This window comes from Syngnathus scovelli, chromosome 18 (assembly GCF_024217435.2).
Source record: "Syngnathus scovelli strain Florida chromosome 18, RoL_Ssco_1.2, whole genome shotgun sequence".
Classification (NCBI taxonomy): domain Eukaryota; kingdom Metazoa; phylum Chordata; class Actinopteri; order Syngnathiformes; family Syngnathidae; genus Syngnathus; species Syngnathus scovelli.
This window is the reverse complement of record NC_090864.1, coordinates 8508061-8534152: the sequence shown is the minus strand read 5'-3', so window position 1 is coordinate 8534152 and position 26092 is coordinate 8508061. Positions and strand designations below refer to the sequence as shown.

The window sequence follows — 26092 nt, the reverse complement described above, 5'->3', positions numbered from 1 at the left end:
AACAAAAATCTTTGTCTTACGAGGCTTCAACCAAACTGAATCCCGTCCAGCATGTCTTTCCAATCACCTGAAATGTTTCAAAATTGCGGCAAATTTGTTTTACTCTAAAAGCCGGGAAGCAAATATTTAAATATGCATCCGTCCCAAAATTGTCCATATATGTCCCAACACGGAATCTGTGTTGCATGAAAGGCACAGTCTGTGATTGTTGTTACACTCCCAATTGTTGTGGTTCAAAAGGTCACGAGGTGAACGACAAACTTTAGACACCACTCACAAATTGTGCCTTAAAATCATTCCCACTCTTGAATGTTTGTCTTGCTGTTTGTTTTGTCGCCGCCCCCCCTCTTCCAGAGAACCAAACGTAGTGTCTCCATGAAAAAGAAGAGGACCCGAAAGTCCCTCAGTAAAACTAAGGCCAAGCCCTTAAAGTTCTTTGCTGGCAAAAAAACATCGACTAAAAAGTTTGCCGCTAAGAAGAAGCGACAGATGCCTGGCTACCAAGCCACAGCGCCGGCGCGACCCCGAGGCAGTTTTAGGGTAAAGGATCAAGTTGAGAAAAGAAACCCATCAAGATTTCCAAGAGAAAATCTGTGATGCAAGCTCCCTAACCTCTTCCGTGTAGCACTAGCGGTAGTCAGCTTTGGAAGGGGCCCTTTAGCAAATAACCCCCCCGCCCGGGTCAAACCTATCTTTGTGTTAACCCTTGCTTTATTCTTCTTTCCTTTTTTCAACATGCCTCAGCTAAGCAATGTAGAAGATTACAATACAGGCATTGACTACGGAACTGTAGATGATTCTCAGACTCAGTCCCCCTTTGCCACGCATGGATCCATTGAGGTAACTTTTATATTCATTCTAATTAAATTAAATAGTTTTAGGGGAAATTTTGTCCAGGAGGATTTTGCCCGAGAAGGTATCTGGTATGTGAAGACACAACTATTTCAGTGAAATTGGTGCGTCTTTTGGGTTCTTAAAATTAAGAAGTCTAAAGATTTAAATCGACTAACTTATTTTTGGTTAGTTGGTTTTAAAATCTTTATTCAAACTATGAGATTTTACATCTTCGCCCTAAAACATCTGGAGAAAAAATAAATATAAAATTAGAAATAATTTGAATATAAGATAGTGACATATGCTCCATTTCCTCGTCATCGAAGGAGTTTGGTTTTGGATTTTTTTTGTCCGCTCAACAAAAACCAAATCTTCCCCACAGCCAGCTATCAGCTTGCTTTGCCTACCGCATATTTTGATGATGTGGATGTGATTACCCAGGCTTCTTCCAAATTTTCATTTAGAGACATCAATTAGTGACAACCAAACCTGTATAATCACATTCTTTTTGTTACCCACCAAAATTGAATCTAAAAAGAAATTATCATGATTTAACGGTAATATCCAAATTTGTGAATTCCTGAATGACTGAGCTTGCAAAATTTTTTGGGGTTTCAATATGAATATGTCATATGGAACCCAAAAAAATAAAAGGCAGAAATAGTGAATATTAACACTAGTTTGATTATGTTTATAATGATAACACCTTTTGTATTATGTAGTATGAAATCTTTTTTTTTTAATGCTTAAGGTGTTACCATATATTTCAAAATATTTGATTAAAAATAAAAAAAATACTCAATTTGCTCAACTAACATTCTGCTGGCCATTGCTTCCTTTCTTCGCTTTTCTAACAACCCAAGGCTGTGGAGGAGGATGTTGTCGGTGATTATGTCACCCAAGCCCCTCCCGTTTCTCCGGATCCCGCCGTTGTCCCAGAAACGGTGGAAAAGGTGGACACTGGTGTGGAAGCATATGACTTGAAGGAATATGATGACCTAAAGGAGTATGACTTGGGAGAGGTTGGCAACAGGTTGTATGATTATGGGGCATATGATGAGTATGGCCCCGCCCCCTCGAAACCGTCTACCGCCTATGATGAGGAATTGGGGCCCGGGGTGCCTGCTGAAACGGACGTTTCTGAAAGCGCCGTAAGTATTCACACCCCGATTTGGAGACTGAGGGGTGTGTGCATGTGTGCACGTGCTGATTATTTTTTCTTGTTGGCATGAGTCACTGGCATGTTGCCCCGGTCGTACCGATGGATTTGATTGACCTCATGGTTTGGGTTTGTCTTCACGGAATGCTTCACTTCATCATTTCTCCACACCTAACCATCAATCACATGATTAGGATTGTTTGGATTGGGGTTTGCATGTTAGTCATAACTAGTTGATCATCATTGACACCATTGCTCCACTTCAAGTCCAGGGGTTCACTCTTGCTCCAGATAACTAACATTTATTTGCCTGATTATTTTCTTCCAGTGTCAACTCCGACCTCTGGCTCCCACATATATACAGTCTTGATGGATGGAGTAAAATGTGCCGCCATTTTCTTTACTACCACAGGTTGCTGGAGCTGGAGGAGCCTTTGGCCAAAAGGGAGAGAAGGGCGAGCCTGCTGTGATTGAACCTGTAAGATTTTAGTGCTCAGGAACGCTAATCTTAAGTCGATCTGAATTTTACTCCCCCTGCTGTCGTGTAAAATACGACAAATTGGAGTAAATATGTTTAAACACACTGTTTTTCTACTGCCAATGTTTGTTTTCTCAAGGGTATGCTGATTGAAGGACCACCAGGACCTCCTGGGCCAGCTGTGAGTATAAATGATTCAAAAAAATAGAAACACCACAGTCACCTGAATTGATTATCACGTTATTCTATTTCTTGGCTAACTTCCTGTTGTTTTTGAAAAGGGTCTTCCCGGTCCCTTAGGCCTACAAGGACCCCCTGGTGCTGCTGGAGATCCTGGTGACCGAGTGAGTTTTATTTTTTAAATTTTAATTTAGATTTATGACTTTTGCCACCATTACGTTCCACATCTTGGTCATTAAATTAAACTTATATTTACATCCATGTTATTTTCCAATAGCTTTATCCTGCATTGATAACTGTGTCAAATGCATTTCTTATTTTCTTGTTGTTTTAAGTTAATTATGATCCGAGCAGCTGCTAAAGTTAATTACATCTAGCACCGGATTTCATTGCGTATGCATTCTAATCACTTAATCGGTTATGGTGACCTGTAGGTCAAAATTGCTGTGTTTGCACAATACCTGAAAAATGTCTTTGTCCTGTCAAATCAAATTATTCTAATGCGAAAATAAAAACTATTTCCATCTATTTAAATCTATTTATTATTTCCACCTCCATAGGGTCCTCCGGGTCGTGCCGGTTTGCCCGGAGCTGATGGCATGGCCGGACCTCCCGGTACCATGCTGATGCTGCCAGTAAGTTCTACCAATATTAATCAGTTATTTTTGTCCCACCGAATAATGAGGGGCAATTAGTAACGCACCGAGGAACCTTTTCATGGCCTTTGTGTGTATATTTGTGTGTAACAGTTCCGCTTCGGTGGCGATGGTGAGAAGGGTCCGGTGGTGTCGGCCCAAGAAGCCCAAGCTCAAGCCATCCTTTCCCAGGCTAGAGTAAGTGGACAAGGACATGGAAATTTAAAAAGTAGAACAAATGCATCCAAATCAAGCAGATACATTAAATACTATATACAGAATATTATATCAGCCATGTTTACTTTTCAGCTGGCTATGAGGGGACCCCCAGGGCCGATGGGCTTGACAGGAAGATCAGGGCCAGTGGTGAGTAACTTCTTTCGACTATTCACCTTGATTTTTTTTTTTTTATATCACTCCTGTACCTTTCAGCCTCCAATTCAACAAAAGCATCGTCAATGAAACATGTTAAGAATGTAGGTCCTTTTGTCAACATGTTTTATTTTACTAACAGATAGTAAAGTTGACTTTTTTCATTATATATAAATGAAGCGATCATTATTGTAATGATGGCATTATTTAATTTTGCCGGATTGTTTGTATGGAAATGTTGCTGCATCAGCATTTTGGGGCTCAACCTGCTTAGATGCTACCAGCTGCTTAGAAAATATACTTCTGTCTACCTCCCACCTTCCATTACCTCTTTTTTTTGGGCTTGTTGATACACGAGTCATCATTATCTGTTCCAAAAAAGCGCATAGACAGGGCTTCTGTGAAATCTTCCTTTCACTGGCTTGGGTCCAAGTGTAATTATCCCCAAAAAATTCAAAAAGAAATATTTTGCTGCATTGTGTGTGGATTGAGATTTTAATATTTATCAGTTGTGTGCTTTTATTTTGTTGTTGCCGTATAGAATATAGACATATAATAATTTTAGCAAAAACATTTATATTTACACTTCCAGGACATGTTTGCCCACAGTCTCCTCAAGCCCGTGTCAATCTTGAGTCAAATACAGCGAGATTTATTGTAGTTAAACACTTCCCTCTAGTGGTTAGCCTAAAATAAATCCTGCCATTGCTGGAGAAAAGTATGCTGATAATTTTCCAGACAATTGGTTTAATTTGTCCTATCATCTGTCAAGGGTCTACCCGGTTCAACTGGACTCAAAGGTGAAAGTGGAGATCCTGGTCCTCAGGTGAGAATGATGTATTTAAAAAAGAAATAGAAAGTTACTCAAAGTTGCTGATGTATTTTTTTGGTGTGTGTGTGTCTATAAGGGGCCCCGCGGCGTCCAAGGGCCACCAGGACAAATGGGAAAAGCTGGCAAAAGGGTGAGTGACCTCAATGACCCGTCCACTCTCACTGTACAGTGTTTGTTGTTCATGTGGACTTGTTTGGACCTGCTGCTCAAACACTGAGAGGATTATTTACAAACCAACAAACAATCGCTTGCTTAAAGGCCCGTACAGCTTCCAATCATCGGATCAATTGCCGGGCTCTTTAATCTGTCTGAAAATGTCAAAGTAAATCAGAAAGTGAATAGGTGACGTGCAGGCCTAATATGTCTCACCCGCCAAGCGGCTTGACCTAATTGGTTACAAATTAAAATAAAGTAGGTATTAGCATTAAATAATAATCATAAAATAGGAGATTGTTGATTTTTAATACCACGTTTTTTTATTATTGTTGTTTTCTTTTGTGTTTAGGGACGTGCCGGAGCTGATGGTGCACGTGGAATGCCTGGAGAGCCAGGCAGCAAGGTACTAAATGGATTTATTAGCATTTATGTCTGCAAAATTGTGCAATCTGAATGTTATGCTGCTGTGAGTTGACGTTGTTGTCTTGAAAAAATAAAAAAAAAAACAGGGTGACCGAGGCTTTGATGGACTCCCCGGACTGCCTGGTGAAAAAGGACACAGGGTAGGTACAGCTATATTTTATCTTGTAAAATAATTTCTAATATCTTTATTATGATCCATCAATAGTGTTTGTGATAATTTCCAAATGTTTAATTGAAACAAAATGTGGCCAGTCCTACTTGTGCTGCAATAGATTTGGTTGTCATCGTATTTTAATTAGTTTTAAAAATTGTGATATTCCAGTATGATGACTGACAACCTGTAAATGTCAGGAAAGGGAAAAGAATGAACAAAAGCCATTAAATAATTCTTTTTTTTTAAATATATATTAGGGTGAGCCAGGACCAATGGGACCCCCAGGATCTCCTGGAGAGGATGGACAGAGAGTAAGTGCATCTGATTTTGAAAACACAAATTGGTGGAACGAAAGCAAAAATAAAATCTAAAGTCACCCACTGTTATTTTGAGTTGCATCAAACTTTGCATTTATTAAACTGTCTATTTCTCCCCCGCAGGGCGAGGATGGAGAGATCGGACCCAGAGGGTTGGCTGGCGAGAGTGTACGTTTATTTATTTTTTCAAATTAATAACACTGGTCAACACATTTTTACAATTTTTTTTAAATGAGTGATTAGATTTTTTATTGTATTTATCTGATTCCAAATCTGCTCTTGTTTGGTCTCTAGCATATCTGCTTTTAATAATAAATAAATAAAAATAATAATGATAATATTCTCACTCCTTGTAGGGTCCAAGAGGTTTGCTGGGACCCCGTGGTTCCCCTGGACCTCCAGGCTCACCTGTATGTAAATCATTTGATCACTTCCTGGTATTGGTAAAAGATTTGCATTTGTCCTCATTTCTTTTTTTTTTTTTTGTGACTCACAGGGTATTGCTGGAGTTGACGGGCCTCATGGTCCAAAAGGAAACATGGCAAGAACATTATTTTGTTTGTATCTTTAAAACCTTTCCTCTCAGCTCTTAAGGCATTCTTTTGGGTTTCACAGCTGAGGTCAGAGGTCATTCCTGTGCTTCAAAATGACCTACAGAGATCCCTCATTTTGTATTTGTTATGGCATTTATCGTGAATAGAAACATGAAGGACGCTTGAATATATTAACAAGTCTAAACCAAGTGATACTTTTGAATTCAAGTCCGGCCTTGTGTTGTGTTTGCTTTGACCGCTGCTTCGTATTTTGATTAGGGACCACAAGGAGAACCAGGACCACCGGGCCAACAGGGTATTTCAGGGACTCAGGTAAACTCATTCATCACACTCTGAATTGCAATATGATGTCAAAGCAAAGTGGATGGAAAGTTCGAATGGAGTGTACACACATTCGTGTGTGTGCGTTGCCATAGAAACCAAAACTCATTGAACTGCACCATCTTTACTTCATAGGGTCTTCCCGGTCCCCAAGGCCCTATCGGACCCCCTGGTGAAAAAGTACGTACTAATTATTTTTTAATTGCGTTTGTTCTGTTAAATGTGCATAATTTAGGGGGGGTAAATTGTTTTTTCTCTGATAACAGTCTTTATTGTCATACAAAATCCTATTTTTCTCATCTGCAGGGACCCCAGGGCAGGTCAGGGTTGCCTGGACTACCTGGTGCGGACGGACCCCCTGTACGTGAAATTATTACCTGTGGTCAAGCAGCCAGAATAGCAATAATACTTACTCGGGATCTTCTGAAAAAAAAAAATTATAGATTTTAGTACCATCTGTGTTATATCCAATTATGTTTTTGCAGGGTCATCCTGGCAAGGAAGGTCCGGCCGGAGAGAAAGGAGCCCAAGTAGGTGTCTTCAGGAATTCAGTTTTTTTACCTTAATAATTATAATGCAAAAAAATAAAAATTAGACGGGGGTGTCCTATTTCCGATGTAAGGGTCAAGTAGCGGGTCATCGCTCTATTCATCCACCCTGACTACCATTATTCTTCTTTCAGGGTCCACTGGGTCCACAGGGTCCAATCGGCTATCCTGGTCCTCGTGGTGTCAAGGTAGGTTCCTTTAGAAAATTAATAATTCAATAATAATGGTCTATTTGAATTGTAGTCAAGCCATGTTTGTACAGTTTCACCCGATGAGCGATTAAAGTATGACATGTCCAACAGGGTGCTGATGGTGTGAGAGGATTGAAAGGTTCAAAAGGAGAAAAGGTAAGAAAGAAAGTCAAGCGAGGGGATTCTTTATTTTTGTATTCAAGCGGCAGCGTCTGTACCTCGGGGCCCGTCTTTGCCCTCCTCACGTCCGTCTGAATCCTTTGAGCTATTGCCTAGCAGAGGTCACACGATGGGATGGCCTCCTCCGATGGAGACGAATGTGAAGCAGTCGTGCTCAAGCCGCTTCGCTTTCAAAGAACGATTCACAATTCATCTCCAGTTCTTTCAAGTGTTTGCCTGCGTGTTACTTCTCGGAATTTAAACCTCTGAAGTCGCTGAGATGGTCACTCGAGATCGATACGAATTTGATTGTATAAAATGTGAGTTTGATGTTACCATAGTGACGGGTGTGTGTTAGTTGGTGAATGATTCAAAGATGAGATTTCAACTCCTGAGTCCTGGGGGTGAAGTTTTGTCATGAATAAGGGATGGGCTTTAGCTCATGTGTGTGTATGAGCGGATAAAAAGACAATGCTAAATTATCTATCATATAAAATGATTAAGGACAGGTGACATAAAAGAATGATTAATATGATTACAATTTGGAAATGACTGCTTGCAATGAGCAATTCTAGAAACATGCTGTAGGTTGTTCTTGTTTTGTTTTAGGGTGAAGATGGTTTCCCAGGTTTTAAAGGTGACATGGGAATCAAAGGAGACCGGGTGAGGAAGAATTTTTCAATCTCATGTCCAAGTCACTCTAGGTCCATCATCTTAATTATTTTTTTTCTAATCAGGGTGAGGTTGGCATGTTGGGGTCCCGTGGAGAGGATGGTCCTGAGGGACCTAAGGGAAGAGCTGGCCCCAATGGAGAATCAGGCCCCATCGGTCCTGCTGGAGAAAAGGTAATATGACAGTGGACACCTTTCTGACAAACCTTTGGAGTTATTCATGATTTAATTTTACTCAGGGTAAACTTGGAGTACCAGGATTGCCAGGATATCCAGGAAGACAAGGACCAAAAGTAAGTGAGCCAGACCTTAAAACTTGACTTTCAAGCCCATCTTCATTTTTTTTCTTGATGCCTTACCTCTCGCCCACGTCAGCGAGTGAGGATAAAGCCTTTCAAAAGAATGGATGGCATTTTTCAAATAGAATATCAGAATACCGTTGGGATTATTGCAATACAACTATACTGTTTAATAATTCAAAAATTCAACATGACGTGAAATGATCAAAGATTGTGTGACTCAGCGCATTTGATTTCTTATTTCCAATGCAACGTGATGTGGGCATAACATGTTGGTAAGATGGTGGCTTGATTATTTGTGCATGTATGTTCATTTAAAATGACGTGCTCCTCATTTTGAAGAGCTGTCCTGACTACAGAATGAATTCCCTTTGTGGTATGTCCTTTTATTCCCATTCTTGACAGGGCTCCAGTGGTTTTCCCGGATTCCCAGGAGCCAATGGAGAGAAAGGTGCCAGGGTAAGAATTCTAAATCACATTTAATACAAAATTCCCATTATTCTATTCTATATAAGCTTATATATTTTATTATTGTTGTTTCTAAAAGGGTGTTGCAGGCAAACCTGGTCCAAGAGGACAAAGAGGTCCAACGGTATGTACTCATCATCCTCCATTTATTTTCTTTCTACTTGAAATATTTTATTTTGGTCATCTCATGATTACATTTTTTTTGCAGGGTCCTCGTGGGGCTCGAGGAGCCCGAGGCCCAACAGGAAAGCCAGGCCCCAAGGTATGACTCAATATTGATCATAACATACAAGCGACTCTTAAATTTTAGAGAATAAGATATCAGATAGATTAAAAGATGTTTGATGATCATTTCTTGCGATTTACAGGGCACATCGGGCAACGATGGTCCTCCAGGCCCGCCTGGTGAGAGAGTAAGTCCATGATGCATGACTCTAATCAAATTTAGGGCCACATGATTAGGCATCTCCTCCTCTATAACAATATTTCCAAACCTTGAATCTTCATATATTTATTCCAGGGACCTCAAGGACCGCAGGGGCCTGTGGGCTTCCCTGGACCAAAAGGACCACCTGTAAGTAATCTACACCTAACTATAAAATATAATCTCCTTGAAGCCAATCCAATAAATTTCATCCTCCAAAATAGGGACCACCTGGGAAGGATGGACTGCCTGGACATCCAGGCCAGCGTGGGGAGACAGTGAGTACTCCCATAATATATTCATTTAATATTATTAGACACACTATATGGAGCATATTAACATCCTGGGATGACAACATTTATTTATTTATTTTTTTTACACAGTAGGCGATATTCCGACAGACATGAGATTAATCCAACGATAAAAAAGCAAATTTGGACCTTGTCGCATTCATTTGGCCCTCTCTGCATTTTTATTCTATACTTGAGATGAATCACGAGTTGTGCAAGGACTATAAGTTCTTCTAAAAACTCGCACATCATCGCCTCGTATGATATCTTTCGTTTCTGCTATCCAAGCGACGATATAGTCTTCATTAGAATGTTTATGGTCCTGGATTTATAGTTGAGGAGCTCGCTCTTCAGGCATCCAATATGTGGATTGATTACAGTGATAAAAATACTCATGGGTTGTCAGTACAGGTTGTATTGCAGAAAGTGTATATTAAGAACTGAGTGAAGTTGGATATCTGTTTCCGCTAAATGTAATATGAGGGCAACAGGAGGGGAAAAAAAAAAAAAAAATCACAAAAGTTACTTTGCCCTATGAAGGGTAAAGAATTTTAAAGTATATCCAAAGGGAATACCGCACGGTTTAAACCAATCAAGTGCAACTGTCAACTTATTCAGCAGCTTTTTTTCTCAACTAATTGTTCTTCCACCGTTTTCTCCGGAGAACTCCGTGCGTGTGCATGTGTATTTCTTTCTGATGACATTCAAACTGTTCTTGAGACAAGAATCAGACACCCTCCTGAGAGGATCTCTTATAAAAGTATTTTGTGAGATTCTCGGCTTAGGTGGTGAAGTGGTGCTGCTTCAAAAATAGGTCAATATATTTATTCGGTTTGTTTTTAATTGAAGTCTATTTTTTTTCAGGGTTTTCAAGGAAAAACTGGTCCACCAGGCCCAGGCGGTGTTGTCGGGCCACAGGTAATAAAAAAATAAATAAAAATACTAGTATGCATGTCTGTAAAGTCATCTTTACCTCTTTTACTAAAATACATTTCATATTAGGGACCCACAGGAGAAACCGGTCCTGTTGGTGAGAGAGGCCACCCTGGACCTCCAGGTCCACCCGGAGAGCAAGGTCTCCCTGGAGCTGGTGGCAAAGAGGGAGCAAAGGTGAGTTATACGGCTTCCCTAAGAGTTTCTATTTACTCCGAGGCACCTCCGTACTTACATACAAATTTGTGTCACGTCAGCAAAAATGGCAGTGGCCGTTGGATATATGTATTATACATTACATACGACTAAAATGCTCTGTCTGAATTCTCCCGTTTGTCACCATTTGAGAACCCATTAGAGGCCGTCGGGAGGCATTTTGTCCAAACGGCTCCCCTGACTTTCCGTTGCACTTAACCTCCTCCTCTCTCCAGTCTTGTGCTTTCATTTCCACCCCCATCTTCCCTAAAACAGACAATCTAATCAAGTCTGTCGGCTAACTCTAAACACTTTACTACTCCCAGACCCATCTCCCTCCCTCGTTTTCACTCAGGCCTCCATTTTAGTATGCCAGGGACACTTTGCTGAAGTCCAAGCAGTAGAGTTTGAATCTTTTTATAAGCCCCACAGGCTCTCCTGCGGCTGTGCCTCCTTATTGTGCTCAATGAGAAGAACAAAAGCTCAAAGAAACTTTTCTGCTTAAAAAGAAAATGAGTTGTTGTCATTGTGATGATTACTAGTTTTTTTTTTCAATTACAGTTCCATTTTATCAGAATTGTATTGTCAAGAATGAACCAATCCAAATTTAGACCGGGATTTTTGATTGTGTGTTCAGGGAGACCCCGGACCGCAAGGTTCCTCTGGTAAAGACGGTCCTCCTGGCCTCAGAGGTTTTCCAGGCGAGAGAGGTCTACCTGGTGCCACGGTAAGAGAGCTCCTTGACGTTAAATATATTCATCAACGCTTCCCTCTCCCTACCCATGGCTTTGATATAGGAGATGGTGACAGAGCTTGACTCCATAACAAATGAACCGTCACCTTTCTCCAGCTTTTCGCTCATTTAGAGACAGCAGCTCTCACATTTAATCTTATGTAGAGGAATCGCAACGTGACATGGAACAAATGAAGTCCTCCGCTGCAATGCATCATGGTCCAAGCTGGAGGAAAGATGGTCAGGGATCCAACTGCAGTGTTTTTTAATGACTTGCCAAATACAGTGTGCAAGATTTCCTGAATAGTTTTTATCGTATATTTCATATGTGACAAAAGCAAATATTTTGCTGATGAAGGAAATAATTGACATTTATTTTTGTTCGTAGGGTCCTGCAGGTCTGAAGGGCGGAGAGGGGCCCCAGGGTCCACCTGGACCTGTTGTAAGTATGATAGATGAAAAAATGATCCAGAAATGTATCGCCATAGTTTTTATCGATAAGAATATGTGTGTAGTGGTAAAAATTCCAATCTAATACCATACCATTGATTTATTTTGACTTAGGGCTCTCCTGGTGAGAGAGGTCCTGCTGGTTCAGCAGGTCCAATCGGCCTGTCTGGTAGACCTGGGCCACAAGGTCCCCCAGGTCCTGCTGGAGAGAAAGGTGCACCTGTAAGTATTAGTAAACATTGATTGATACTTTCCTTATCTTTTTCTGAAAAAGGAAGCAAACAAATGTCTTGACTGTATTAGGGTGAGAAAGGTCCTCAAGGTCCAGCTGGTCGTGACGGCGTTCAGGGTCCTGTGGGTCTGCCTGGACCTGCTGGACCACAAGGTCCACCTGGAGAGGATGGAGATAAGGTCAGTAAGCCACATCCCAAAGATAGTTTCAATAACTGTCAGTGGTGAGGAAAATTATTGGAGACAGCTGACTGATCTTCACGTGGATTTCCTAGGGAGAGGTTGGTGAACCCGGCCAGAAAGGAAGCAAAGCTGATAAGGGAGAACAGGTTTGTTTCTCAAGGAATTCCCTTAATAAATCCCATTGGATATTTTCTATCCTTAATTCTGATTTTTTTGATAGGGTCCTCCTGGACCAGCAGGTCTTCAAGGTCCCATTGGTGCCCCAGGTCCTGCTGTAAGTTGCCGTTACAATATTATTATTATTTTTTGTGTTCTATCAGCAACTGTAAAACTGTTGGTTCTCAGGGAGCTGATGGAGAGCCTGGGCCTAGGGGTCAGCAGGGTATGTTTGGACAGAAAGGTGACGAAGGAGCCAGAGGGTTCCCTGGACCACCTGGTCCCATCGGCCTGCAGGTTAGAGCCATTTATTTCCCTCAGTCATTGTGAGGCCAAATTGTTGACTATACAAACTCTTAAAATGACTCTGCACCGAGGTACATTTAATAGACTTTTAAAAAAGACTCATTCACTTCCTACCGACTTTCCATTAATTGCAGTGACCAACCTCCTGCACTTGCGTCTTTCTATTTATCACTTTTAGCATACTGCGTAATTAGACCACTAACGATTTAATCTCAGAGGACAATTTGACACAGATGAGATCTTAGCATCGAGAAATTATCATGCATTGCACAGCGGATTGACTTACAAGCAATGTGATTTCGGTTTTACGGCAATGCACACCTCTTGTGACTTGGATGACATTTGGTTTTTATCTTTATGACGTGGTTAAAGATTTATGTTTTTATATCCTCAGGGGCTTCCAGGACCTCCCGGTGAGAAGGGAGAGAACGGTGATGTTGGCCCTATGGTAAGAAACGTGACCTCAACCGTTACACACTTAAGTATTAAAAAATGTATAAAATATAAAATGTATTTTCCGTAGGGTCCTCCTGGCCCCCCTGGTCCTCGAGGTCCTCAAGGTCCAAGTGGAGCTGATGTACGTATGCTAATATTTGAAATCAAATAGTGGCTATGTTCCACAATCAGTGATTTCATTATCAGCTATCAGCAGATGTTGTTCAAGTGGTTTCTCTGTATCGCAGGGTTCACAAGGTCCTCCAGGCGGTGTGGGTCCAGTTGGCTCAGTGGGAGAAAAGGTACGAGTGAAAACATTGCCCGTATTTGTACGATCATAATTTTACTTGTCTTTCTACAAGGGTGAACAAGGTGAAGCTGGAAACCCAGGACCCCCTGGAGAGCCCGGCACTGGGGTATGTAATCTCAAGAACCATTCCATTTTGTTTAACTCATCAAATTGATTCGGTTCTTTGTTCTGGCAGGGACCCAAAGGCGAGAGAGGGGAGAAGGGTGAGGCAGGACCTCCTGGTGCTGCTGGACCCGCAGGTGCTAAAGGACCCCCTGGAGATGACGGTCCAAAGGGTAACCCTGTAAGCACTTGACATAAATATAGAAATTAATATATATATATTCCATGGAGAGCATTTTGCCTCAACAGCAGCAAATCTGGTCCAACACAACTTGTCGTTTTTTTTTTAAAAGGGTCCTGTCGGATTCCCTGGAGACACCGGTCCTCCTGGAGAGCCAGGCGTTGCTGTGAGTACTGAAATCCTCAAGCAATATTTGCTTCATATCCAAATCTGATTTTAATATATGCTTATTAAATTTAAGTCGGTCTCATCACTGAAAAGATATATTTTTGACACGTGTATTTCTTCAGGGCACGGACGGAGAACCTGGCGAGAAGGGAGAGGATGGTGAAACCGGTCAAGCGGTAAGAATTTCGTATCTATATTTCTGGGAGCAAATCGGTATTATGTATTTGTGACATAACATTGTGTTTCTGTGATCTCAAGGGACCCCCAGGTCCATCTGGAGAAGCTGGCCCACCTGGACCTCCAGGCAAAAGAGTAAGTTCATAATTTGTATGGGGATTGGATTTTTTGTAACGTCCCTGCCAGCAATCCAAGTTTGCAAACGTCCGAAAGTTGTACCATATGTTTGCACTCAAGTACGAGTGATTCATTTTCATTAAAAATAAAAAGATAGGGAGAATAACAAAAGTTGGAAATTTAAAGAGAAAATCCTGCTGTGATCGAAGATGCTCTTAAGTCTGATGGAAAACGAGCAGTGAGACTTCCAAATCAGGAATCCGTTTTCCCCTTACGCAAAAGAAATGAAAAAAGGCTTATCAAGAAATTGATCCTTGATTCCTTTAAATCTTTTTGAAAATGAGAGCCATTGCCAGCGTGACACATTATTGATCTCACGCTGCTGTCTGACAGCTGCGGCAAAGCAGATTCATAAATGTGACTTGGCTCAAGGAGCGTCAAACAGAATATGAATTTTGTTGGGAATTGCAGTCTTGTCAAATTAAAACCACTCAATTGTACTTTAAGATAAAGTTTTAATGGAGCATGAATGAAATATCAGCATGGTGCTACTAAGCTGCCTTCACAGATGTGAGTCTTCACGCTGGTGATATTTTCTGGATTGGAAAAATCATAAAATGCATTATGGTTAACTTTTATTTGAAGAGTCAGTTGTCTTAGAAAAATCAGTTTATTTGTTGCATCATTTTGGGGAAATTGAATCAATCCATTGGTTAACTTTAACAAAGTTTAGAAGGGAAACAACTACTCTGTGAACCAGGCCATACTCTTATTAGTGCCGTCGGAGAGACTCTTGAGCACTAGTTAAAAGTTTAAGATGACAAGCTAATAAAAGCTCCGAGGCAGAAGGAGCTCTCTGGGGGTATTAACGGGCTCAATTTAGACTTTGGATCAATAGGCGCTCCGGCTTTGGCTGGTCGAGCAGGTTGATTGTGGAAAGATGAAAGAGGAAAGGATGACCCTGCAATGCGGATTAAATTGATATTGACACATCAAGCACTACTCACCTTGTCGTGATTAGTGTCTGAAACTCTTTGGGAAAAAAAATATGATTTTTCTTTTTGCCCTTCCTGCTTGTTGCTAGGCAGAATTTTCACCCAATAAGGAAGTACCATACAAGACATACCCATAGAAAAAAACAGAACAATAAAAATTACTTTACATGTCTTTAATATTTTATATTTTTGAATAAAAATCACTTTTTTTAAAATGCTTCATAACAATGGTGCTCTTCCTAGGGACCTCCAGGAGCTGCTGGTGCTGAAGGCAGACAAGGCGAGAAGGGCGCCAAGGTAAAAAGCACTCGATTGGATTTCTTGGCTTGAAATGACGTCGGTAGTTTTACCAACGATTACAACTCTTTTGCGGCAACTTTCTATTTCCAGGGTGAGGCTGGGTCCGAAGGTCCAGCGGGTAAAACAGGACCTGTTGGACCTCAGGGACCTGCTGGAAAGCCTGGTCCAGAAGGTCTACGTGGAATCCCTGGCCCTGTTGTAAGTGGAAATATATTTTGAGAGATGAGCTTGTTGAAGCAAAAAGGAAATACAAAAGTTGTAATGTCATTTTTTTTTTACAGGGTGAACAAGGACTTCCTGGTGCATCAGGTCAAGATGGCCCACCTGGACCAATGGTTAGTACAAGTCACCTTGTCCTTAACCTTCGATGTTTTATTCAGCACCACGTGGTTCTATTTAACATTTTCATTTCTACTTTTGTTCAGGGTCCTCCTGGACTTCCTGGTCTGAAAGGTGACCCTGGCTCCAAGGGTGAAAAGGTGTGTTTATCGGATTTCTATTGAAAGAAAGCAATTATTTTTGGCGTTGTGCTTAAAATGTTCTTTTTCAGGGTCATCCAGGTTTAATCGGTTTGATCGGACCTCCCGGTGAACAAGGAGAAAAGGGAGACCGAGGTTTGCCTGGACCGCAAGGGTCATCTGGCAGCAAAGGAGACGGTGTAAGTAGTTTCTCTCTAACTTGGTGGAAAAAGACATCATGATGGCCGACGGTAATAATATTTCTTCCATCTCATCTTTGATTAGGGTATCGGCGGATCAGCAGGTCCTCTCGGTCCTCCCGGTCCCCCTGGTCTACCTGTAAGTCCATTCAATAATTGGATGATTTAAAATTCAGCTGAGTGAATACAAAACTGATAACCTCTCTCATTCAGGGTCCCCAAGGTCCAAAGGGAGCTAAAGGTTCATCTGTGAGTCAAATCATTTGAAATCCAATTGAAAATAATGACGTGACACTTGGTTAATGTGATCAACGTGTCTCACAGGGTCCGGCTGGTTCTAAAGGAGACACTGGAACTATTGGTCCTCCGGGTCCTCCTGTGAGTATTTAAGGATTGTGTATGAATTAAGAGGAGATTTTTACACGTATGACACACCCCTCCCTGTAGGGTCCACCGGGTGAGGTCATCCAGCCACTGCCCGTCCGCTCCCCCAAGAAGACCAAGCGTTCCAGCGACATGCAGTCCGATGCGGCCGGTACCTTCATGGACTACGGCGAGGGCATGGAGGACATCTTTGGCTCTCTCAACAACCTCAAACAGGATATTGAGCGCATGAAATACCCAATGGGGACTCAGAACAACCCAGCCAGAACATGCAAGGACCTGCAACTCTGCCACCCGGAGTTCCCTGATGGTAAATCCAGAAAAGGAAAACACAACATCAAGTCACATTTTGATATAAATATCTTTTTTGGATTCTTTTCAGGTGAATACTGGATTGATCCAAACCAAGGTTGCTCAGGGGATTCTTTCAAAGTCTACTGTAACTTTACTGCTGGGGGAGAAACCTGTATCTACCCCGATAAAAAATCCAATGGGGTAAGTCAGTCTGCATTCCGAGTACCCATGATTTATTTTCTTTGAAATCTTCTCGTGGTAATGTTTCATTAGCAAGCAGACTGTGAATCACATGAAAAGCCTTTTGCCTCAGGGTTAACACACTCTGGTGCAACCAAAGAAGCAATATGCAAATGAGGAACATTTATTGGAATTAACAAGAAGATGAGTATATTAGTAAAAAAAAAATGTCTTTCTGTTTTACCACAGGTCAGAATATCCTCATGGCCTAAAGAAGTTCCAGGGTCATGGTACAGTGAATTTAAGCGTGGTAAAATAGTAAGTGTTCTCTCTTTCTCGATTCATCAACCAGTTTTTAGTTAAAAAAAAAACTACCTGAGCGAGAGCTCATGAAAACCCGACTTCAATATCGTCATCCTTACTTTGCCCTTGAGCACGTAAAAACATCCCGTCGTAAACAAGTCCTGCTCAATCGAAGTGCTTAGAGGACAAACTTTATGTCACCAACATTTTTTTATCCCGCTGTTGTTTTCCTCTTATTTACGATCAACTTGAGCTCACAGGTGGATTTTTCTCTCCCGCCGCAGCTTTCTTACGTCGACTCGGAGGGCAACTCGATTAACATGGTGCAGATGACCTTCCTCAGGCTACTGACAGCCTCGGCGAGGCAAAACTTCACCTACAGCTGCCACCAATCCGTGGCGTGGCACGACGCCACCAGTGACAGCTACGACAAGTCGCTACGCTTCCTGGGTGCCAATGACGAGGAGTTATCTTACGATAACAACCCTTACATCAAGGCCCTCTCAGACGGATGTGCGGTAAGGAAAAAAAAAATATCTGGGTGACTTCAATCACCGGCTCGGATTTTTTTCATCCAAGTTGTTTTTCCGTTACAGACGAGGAAGGGCTACGGAAAGACTGTGATGGAGATTAATACTCCCAAAATCGATCAGGTTCCAATCATCGACGTCATGTTGACTGACTTTGGGGACCCAAATCAGAAGTTCGGGTTTGAAGTCGGGCCCGTCTGCTTCCTCGGCTAAATAAAAATGACCAAAAAAAAAGGACTTGATGGGGTCAGCAGAGAAAGTCAAGTTGAAGCCCCGCCCCCAATACCCCCCCCACACCAACCCAGGCTTTTTCTATGCCACATGCAAGTTTTGAATAAGAGATGGTGTAGCAAACATGTCCTTTCCATGTATGTACGCGTAAACCCGGAGAATACTTGTTGCCCTTGTAGGGCTGGAACCACATGACCCCATCACGGAGCAAAAGGTGAAGGACATTTTGAAAGCGTGGCAGAGGAGGCGGGCCAATCGGAGCGAGCCCGGGGAGAAGCGGCGGACCTCCTCTCCGGATTCTCCAGGTGCTGTAGGAAAATTCAAATGGTGCTTGTTCAAAAAACACACTCCAAAGGAATAAAGAGGTGCTAAGCAAAGAAAGAAGGTATATTTTGATAATAATAATAAAAACTGTAAGTATTTTGTACATTACTGTTATTTCTGAATCCATTTTTCAAAACTTGCATGTGTTCCATTCTGCTTATTTCAGCAAACGGATTCCACATTTGAATTCTGTTGACCAAATACTGTGTGTACCTTTTTCACCAGGCAAATAAAGTGAGCATCCAAACAATTCTCCATTGCCAAATTTAGACTTTGCCCTTTGTATATATTGACACTCCAAAAAAGCTTAGCGACAACATAACGGCAACATCTCCCACTAATGTTGTGATCCTGTGCTAGTAGCAATCATGGCATTCATTTAATTAATTTAATTCTATTTGTTGCTTTTTTTTCTGTTTTGTTTTCTGACAGGCTTTTTAATTTTTTTTTTTTTTTTTGGTTGTATACCTCAGACTTTCTTGATAACCTTTTAGGATGCAAGGATGTTATACCCTGTATATACCTTGGTTAAACAATTAAGTTGATATATTTTGGGTGGGGATTATTTTTGAAAAGAGAGAGTTCCACAACTGCTCGACATCCACTGTTCAAATCCTTTCTGTGAATGCAATGAGAAGCCCCTAAGGTGACCCATTTTTGTAACTAAATGTTTTTTTTTCATGTTGCTTTTTATAGTTCCATTAAATATTAAAACTGGATTGGAAACAACAGTGAACTGAATGTCTCAGTGGTTTGTGTAAAATGACGTCAACTAAAAACTTTGGGCTGGTGCAATTCCATCTCTCTTGAAACCAATAAAGTTCCATCTTACAATATTTTGCGTTCATTCTTGACATGTGGATTTGATTTTTAAGAGAGCTTTGATTTTTTTTTCCCCTCACTCAAAGCAAAACTCAATCAATAACTCGCTGGCATGACAGCTATGATTTCCCCAAACAATTCAAAACTACACTAAAGTAATTATATTTGATGTTTAAAAGCTGTTTATGAACGCTCCATAATATTCCATCTCGGGGAAACGCTTGATATATTTCCCAGATATTAAATTTTGTTATTTATTATCTCATCAGCCTCTTAAGCAAATGGCAACAATGAATCTATAAATCTTGCCACACAATTTCCACTGCAGTAGGATAAAAAAAAAGTCTGTAGATAAGAAATAGAAAAGTCTATATTAATGAAAGAACGACACAGTTGATTTATAACCCACAGAAAAACCTGATAAAATATAAACAAAGTTTTTGGGGACTTCTTCAAACTCTTTCTAATCTACATAATCATCAAATAGACCTCTACAACTCCCTTAACATTTCTCTCCCTCTCTCTCGCTCTCTCGCTCGCCCTCATAATCCTTTCCTTGGCTCTCACTGACTACCAAGGAGAGGTGGGTGTGATGCCAGTGAGCGAACAGACGTTTATTCGAGCTCTCCTCTCTGCGCACTCCAAGAATCTTAACCCCCCCCCCCCCCCAACCGGCCACTGTGGGGGCTGTTCATAGTGAAGTCGGAATACAGCTAGACGTACGTACAGCAGTCAGCATGCGGCTCCTCTTGAGTATATTGTACTCCTTCCTCTCCCTGACCATCTTTGGATTGTACCCATCTGCGGTGAGTTTTATGACATTTAGTTTTTGAGCATCTCCCAAATCTCCATCACTCATAAAAATCCATCATTTTGATAATCAACACTGCATTAAATCATCAAATCATCACTATTCATCTTAAATGTTGTCATCCAGACCCTAGAAAAGTTCCAAATTTATTGCTACATGCCTGCATGTCTCTTAAGATCCATTTCAAAAAAGATTGATCAACGTGTTGCAGCGAGTGGCAATGGGGGAGCTGTCCATTGCCGTGGTGCTGAAATGCTATAAACAATCGACTGGCTGGGTGGGGGGCGTGCAACAATCATGCCCCCCGCTTTAAACCTTCTTTGAAGGGCTTCAAATAGTTTGAATAGGGTGACTAAAGGATAAGTTAATTCATATCCCACTCATATTTGGGGAATATTACTGGTGCACAAATTAATTGCTAATTGCTGGGGGTGAAATGATTAGAAAATGCAAACCTTTTATGGAATTACTCTAAGCCGCAAAGAATTAATCTGTCACTCACTGGCTGCCAGACCCTTTCGCAACACACAGCTTTGTTCTTCGATGTATTGAACGGAGCAATTTAGTGGCCTCCACTTCGGGCATGTAAATGAATGTGTTAGAAGTGCCTTTAATAGAAGATGTGTATTTTGTTTCCCGTGCCCTATTAGAGCCAATCGAAATATTTGTATTGCATAATATTCCGTCTGTTCCCAGCCAGGTAATTTTGTTGTGGCTGCTGTGCTGCAATTTACAAAAGTCATTTTGTCTAAAATACTCACTAAAGGGTTAAAGGTCGGGATTAGGTCATAGTTAGAATTGGACTGCTGCCCACATATAAATGGAGTAATGGACTGATAATGTTGCGCAATTTTTTTTGAACTGCGAGAGGCTGTCATCAGTTTTCCTTTTTATCGCAAAGGGTGAGTTATTTTGAATGAATACACTGTGGCTATATAATCAATTTTCCAAATTCAACTTTGTAATAAAATACGAGATAGCAACAATCAAAATGTGGAATTACAATGGCGCTGCCAAATGACAACAGCACTCCATCATCGTAGCAATTGTTTTGCAGCCATAAACACTGTGAGGGAGGATGATGATCATGCAGGCACCCAAGTAGTGAAGCCACTTTAGATTCCAAACGGATCTGAAAAGCTGAACATCTCTTAAAGGCTGCCACATTTGCAATTTTAGTTGCTTTTCACTCAGCTCGACAACCTCCTTGTCTTTTGTTCTCCACTCTGAAGTGTTCATATCTCTTGGTGGTCGTTAGTGTTGCTACGGCCGCTGTCTTCAGGGTGTTACCATTCATCTCGGATATCTACCTCAGTCTGATTGCAGAAGCTGGTACTCGTTCAACTTGGTCTTCCTTTGCTATTACATCTGAAGTGTTCACTCCATAAGAGTCATGCATATTACATCGCCGTGGCTTGTTTGAACAGGCAGATGGACGAGGAGATGAATTAGCTTGGCAAGATAAACTTGTGTAAGCTATTCGGCTTAAAATGTACCGACAAATCAAATTTGTTTACTTCCCACTTATCACTCTTGGAAAAAAAAGATTCCCAGGATTTTAATTCCAATTTTTCAATTCCATGTAGGTTTAAAGCGAGAATTTCATTCCACATGAATATTAATCATGGTCTTGGATAGCCAATATCGAAAAAAAATATTTTCTTTCAATACAGCAGTATTTTCGTCCAGCCTTTGGAGACTTGTTGCAGCAGTCTGACAACAGAGAGTTGAAGAGACAATGGGGGAGTTAGACAAAAGCACAAAAAAAAAAGTGTGCTAAATTACAAGTTGATTGCAGCATTCTCCACGCGTTGTCCTCCAAAGGTTACCTTGAGCTCCATGCTACGATAGCGGAAGGCGTTTTGCATCCAGTCAGCACATTACTTCCTTTGTGCGCTCTGTTGACTGTGAGCAAACAAAAGCGGGACCACCTTGGAGACCAGCTAAAAAGTGGAAGCTCTTCTCTTTGTTTTACAATTCAAGATTGGGTACAAAGGCTGAATAGGATATAAACAGCATGTAGAAAAAGGAAAGTTAGCCTGCAGCATAAATTGTACTCATGGAAGCACTAATGAGAAGACGCTGGAAGTGTGCCAGTTCACATTCATCTGTTGAATGAGTCTTAATTCAAACTACAACAGATGGAGATATAATCTTTCCGTGAAATCTTATTCAAAAGTTCACATGCATTTTAAATGAGGTTAGGGAACTAAGTGAGAGTTCTTGGGAATTGATTGAAAGGTTAAGTTGGAAACAAAAATGTCATCTGTGTTATGGAGGATTTTTGTTTATTAAAGTCAGCTCATGAATTCAGTAATAGGGAGTCAAAGAAATGTTGACCTTGCTTGGATGGCTGAGAAAGAAAGCAGAATTGTACGCAGGAGACCTCAACACCAAGGTTAAGGTGTTAACAAAAGAGGAAGAAAAGACTATTTGCATTTGTTAGCCCAACAACCCACCTCATGGCCAGTTGCGGTTTTTTTTTTTTTTTCCACTTGCAAAAAATAAGAAATAGACGAATGAACGAACGCTTGATTGATCCTGGTAATATTTAAGCAACAATAATTATTACGGCGATGGACGATTTGAGAGCTAAAATGATCTTTGTTCGGAGTAAATATGAAATTGGAGGCAGCTTCGTGCTGCAGGCTGCCGTACATAATGAACGACTGGACATTTTTCATGTAGATTTACTCGTGACACATTCATAAGGGGAAATAAATGCTTTCTATCAGCATCTTCTCATTATTCATCTTTTGTTTTTAAGCCCGTCCTCGATCAATATACGGTTTAAATGTTTTGGTTTTGTGCTTGTAGACTATCGGGCCAAAAGAGGGTTGGCAGGTGTACAGCTCGGGTCAGGATGCTGACGGACGCTGTATCTGCACTGTCATGGCCCCAGAACAGAATTTGTGCTCCAGAGATGCCAAGAACAAGCAGCTCCGGCATCTTCTTGAGAAGGTAGGAAGGAGCATTCAAGTTCTTGTTTTTTTTTTTAATCAGCCATTTTGGGTTCTAGGTGCAGAATATGTCTCAGTCCATTGAGGTTCTGAATATGCGAACCCAGAGGGATTTTCAGTCTGTGATGAAAATGGAGAACCAAATGAGGGGCCTGAGGACCAAATTCAGACAGTTTGAGGATGATAGGAAATCTGTCATGAGCAGAAACTTCCAGGTCTGACATATTTGCGTTTACCCTTTCTTAATTTCTCGGACATATTAGTTTTCCTTGCTCGCATTTAGGAGCTTCAAGACAAGATGGACCAGCTGAAGCCGTTGATCCCCGTGTTGGAGCAGTACAAAATGGACGCGACACTCATCGCCCAATTCAAAGCGGAGATCAGGAATCTCTCAGCGGTGTTAACAAGTATTCAGGAGGAACTTGGTGTCTACGACTACGATGAGCTCTATCAGCGGCTCCTGCAACTGGATACCAGGCTCCGAAGCTGTATGGGCAAATTAAGTGAGTCAAAAAAATCGGCCACTTATGATTGATTTCATGGCACAATGCTTCGGGTCAGTTTAAATTTAGGAATTTGGTCCACATATAAGGCGCACTGGACTATAGGTGCGCCTTATAGTTCGGAAAATACGGTATATTGATTTTTTTTCTTTTATTATTCTCAGCATGCGGAAAGTTAATGAAAATCACCGGACCTGTTACGCTAAAGATCTCCGGAACCCGCTTTGGGGCATGGATGACTGATTCACTGGTATCTTCAAGACACAACAGAGTGAGTTAAAGATTATATATTTTTTTTTTATTGTTATTGACGCCATTACAAATAACATCTCTCATGTTTGACACAGGTTTGGTACATGGACGGTTATACCAACAGTAAGATCGTCCGAGAGTTCAAGACCATGGAGGACTTTTCGGCGGGAGTGGTCGCTCGTACGTATAGCCTCCCGTTCAAATGGGAAGGAACCAATCACGTCGTCTACAATGGCTCACTTTATTACAACAAGTACCAGAGCAACATTATTGTCAAGTATAGCTTTGAGACAGGCACCGTCCTGGCCCAGCGAGCTTTGGAATTTGCCGGCTTCTATAATATGTACCCGTATACGTGGGGAGGATATTCAGACATCGATGTCATGGCGGATGAACTCGGAATGTGGGTGGCCTATGCCACCAACCAAAACGCCGGCAACATGGTCATTTCTCAAATCGATCCGGACACCTTACAGGTCCTGAAAACTTGGAACACGGAATACTCCAAAAGGAACGCCGGGGAGTCGTTCATGATCTGCGGAACGCTTTACATCACCAATTCGCATCTGTCTGGAGCAAAAGTTTACTACGCGTACTCCACAAAGACTTCAACGTATGAGTACATCGACATTCCATTCTTCAATCAGTACTTCCATATCTCCATGCTTGACTACAACGCCAGAGAGAGAGTGCTCTATGCTTGGAATAATGGACACCAGGTCATATTCAACATCACCTTGTTCCATGTCATAGAAACAGATGATGACTCTAAAAAGTGAGATAAACATTTACGAATTGTTGAACCTGGATGATTGTGTGGTCCTGTCCTCTAATTTTTAACCCTGAAATGGAGCAATGTCTTAAAACTTTAACTCGTTCAGTACCATTTACGGTTATAGACGGCAAAGATATTAACTGGGTTGGTAGTGAATGAGTTAATGGCGGGTAAAAAAATCCATTAGTCCATTAAACCATTCTACCACTGGAGCATTTCCCAGTTGGGCAAAAGGCAGACATCATCTTAAAGTGGTTGCCAGACAACCACAGGGCACAAACATTCACACCATCTCTGAGTGAGGACTGAACTTGTTGCTAAGCGAGTGGACCACTTCAGCATGAGTACTGTAGAAAAACATTTTTACACTTTTTCCACATTGACGATACACTTAAATATGGCATCGCTATATATTGTACAATATATGCCCAGCTTCTTGCATGCATGGCTAATGTGCATTACATTTTTACTGCCCTATGCTTCTTGTGCTTTATTTTTTCGTCTGTGTATTTTGGTGCATTTTTAATAAAACATTTGTTGAAAGCAGTTGAATCCTTTTTTTAGTCACCATTAAAAAAAATGCACATTATATAATACAAAATAATTGAAATGATTAAAATATCGGATATAAGCATGGATAGCTGACTTCTATTCTGTTCACAGGTAAACGTGGTGTCATATTTTTGGAGTAAATTCTAGTTTGGGAGGAAATTCTAGTGTGTAATCTGTGCGACAGCATTGCAGCAAAGAAAGGACAAGGCCGAACAAAGCATCCACCTTAAATACAAAGACAATTAGTCTCACCTGGACATGACATAAACGACTGCAGGAAGCTGATTGGCTGAGAAGAAATTAACTTAATGAGTAGATGGCACATGAAAAAAAAAATGACATGAAATGAAAGTAAATCCAAGCCAACTTTTGTTTCATCTTCACTTCAGCACCATACTGATGGAAACGTCCAACTGTAATGTAACATATTTCATTGCTATGACTCAGCTTGCAGAGGAAAGATTACTCATAGTCACTGTGCCTTTATAGAACTTGGGCACCTGCCTTGAAAATCCCAAAGATCATCATAGTGCATTCAGCGCTGAACATTGTAATCACATTAAATCAGGAGAACAGATGTTGTGGGGGAAGCTGCTCAGATTTACCTCACAAATGCTGCAGTGTTGATAATGAACACTGGATTTAATGCAGCACTAAAAGCCACCATGATAATACTTTTTATTCATGGGATTGTTTTATTGTGATTCTCCTGTAAACACCATTTATTTCTCTTTTCACTTGCTGATTCGTTAAATAAAAAAAGGAAAATATAAGGAAGAAAAATGCCATCACAGCTCCCCATTTGTTGTCATTTTAAAATCCCTCAAGTCGTAAATTTAAAAAAAACGATAACACATACTTCATGCTCGGCCCACAAACAAGAATATTGCTTGTATTATTAAAGAAAACATCTTTTTCAAATGAGAATCTCGGAGTAAATGACTATTGAGTCGAGAATAGGCATTCAATTTACAACCAGGCGATAGACTCCACCCTAAAACATATTCCATCATAAATAATAGTTTGCTCGTCAAAATTCTCTCTCGGGCTAATAAATCACAACAAAAGGCAGCCAT

At 41.0% G+C, this 26092-nt stretch overlaps 2 protein-coding genes across 6 annotated transcripts in view; both read left to right on the top strand.

The window, feature by feature from the left end:
- The window catches only part of col11a1a (collagen, type XI, alpha 1a), a 28155-nt gene extending 8978 nt beyond the window's left edge, over positions 1–19177 (top strand). For 2 of the 5 annotated variants that reach the window (XM_049749045.2, XM_049749043.2), the window contains 59 exons: positions 2406–2471; positions 2611–2652; positions 2753–2815; positions 3212–3286; positions 3401–3484; positions 3596–3652; positions 4431–4484; positions 4567–4620; positions 4996–5049; positions 5156–5209; positions 5481–5534; positions 5664–5708; positions 5897–5950; positions 6037–6081; positions 6353–6406; positions 6551–6595; positions 6722–6775; positions 6901–6945; positions 7098–7151; positions 7266–7310; positions 7923–7976; positions 8051–8158; positions 8224–8277; positions 8689–8742; positions 8831–8875; positions 8960–9013; positions 9120–9164; positions 9272–9325; positions 9400–9453; positions 10330–10383; positions 10468–10575; positions 11231–11320; positions 11715–11768; positions 11891–11998; positions 12080–12187; positions 12283–12336; positions 12411–12464; positions 12536–12643; positions 13047–13100; positions 13176–13229; positions 13336–13389; positions 13450–13503; positions 13573–13680; positions 13793–13846; positions 13971–14024; positions 14107–14160; positions 15381–15434; positions 15528–15635; positions 15719–15772; positions 15863–15916; positions 15988–16095; positions 16181–16234; positions 16309–16344; positions 16420–16473; positions 16543–16789; positions 16862–16974; positions 17203–17271; positions 17541–17774; positions 17853–19177. In XM_049749045.2, coding sequence (XP_049605002.1) covers positions 2406–2471; positions 2611–2652; positions 2753–2815; positions 3212–3286; positions 3401–3484; positions 3596–3652; positions 4431–4484; positions 4567–4620; positions 4996–5049; positions 5156–5209; positions 5481–5534; positions 5664–5708; positions 5897–5950; positions 6037–6081; positions 6353–6406; positions 6551–6595; positions 6722–6775; positions 6901–6945; positions 7098–7151; positions 7266–7310; positions 7923–7976; positions 8051–8158; positions 8224–8277; positions 8689–8742; positions 8831–8875; positions 8960–9013; positions 9120–9164; positions 9272–9325; positions 9400–9453; positions 10330–10383; positions 10468–10575; positions 11231–11320; positions 11715–11768; positions 11891–11998; positions 12080–12187; positions 12283–12336; positions 12411–12464; positions 12536–12643; positions 13047–13100; positions 13176–13229; positions 13336–13389; positions 13450–13503; positions 13573–13680; positions 13793–13846; positions 13971–14024; positions 14107–14160; positions 15381–15434; positions 15528–15635; positions 15719–15772; positions 15863–15916; positions 15988–16095; positions 16181–16234; positions 16309–16344; positions 16420–16473; positions 16543–16789; positions 16862–16974; positions 17203–17271; positions 17541–17774; positions 17853–17999 — 4176 coding nt within the window. In that variant the 3' untranslated portion in view covers positions 18000–19177. Of the gene's footprint in view, positions 1–354; positions 541–744; positions 841–1697; positions 1986–2405; positions 2472–2610; positions 2653–2752; positions 2816–3211; positions 3287–3400; positions 3485–3595; positions 3653–4430; positions 4485–4566; positions 4621–4995; positions 5050–5155; positions 5210–5480; positions 5535–5663; positions 5709–5896; positions 5951–6036; positions 6082–6352; positions 6407–6550; positions 6596–6721; positions 6776–6900; positions 6946–7097; positions 7152–7265; positions 7311–7922; positions 7977–8050; positions 8159–8223; positions 8278–8688; positions 8743–8830; positions 8876–8959; positions 9014–9119; positions 9165–9271; positions 9326–9399; positions 9454–10329; positions 10384–10467; positions 10576–11230; positions 11321–11714; positions 11769–11890; positions 11999–12079; positions 12188–12282; positions 12337–12410; positions 12465–12535; positions 12644–13046; positions 13101–13175; positions 13230–13335; positions 13390–13449; positions 13504–13572; positions 13681–13792; positions 13847–13970; positions 14025–14106; positions 14161–15380; positions 15435–15527; positions 15636–15718; positions 15773–15862; positions 15917–15987; positions 16096–16180; positions 16235–16308; positions 16345–16419; positions 16474–16542; positions 16790–16861; positions 16975–17202; positions 17272–17540; positions 17775–17852 lie in introns of all 5 variants that reach the window. The other 3 variants (XM_049749040.2, XM_049749041.2, XM_049749042.2) reach the window with 3 other exon arrangements.
- Positions 19178–19747: 570 nt separating this feature from the next.
- On the top strand, positions 19748–25003 carry olfm3a (olfactomedin 3a). The gene is made up of 6 exons (XM_049749500.2): positions 19748–19969; positions 22792–22935; positions 22994–23149; positions 23218–23437; positions 23602–23708; positions 23785–25003. The coding sequence occupies exons 1-6, from the start codon at positions 19901–19903 to the stop codon at positions 24466–24468; spliced, it is 1380 nt and encodes a 459-aa protein (XP_049605457.1). The 5' UTR covers positions 19748–19900; the 3' UTR covers positions 24469–25003.
- Positions 25004–26092: the final 1089 nt, after the last annotated feature.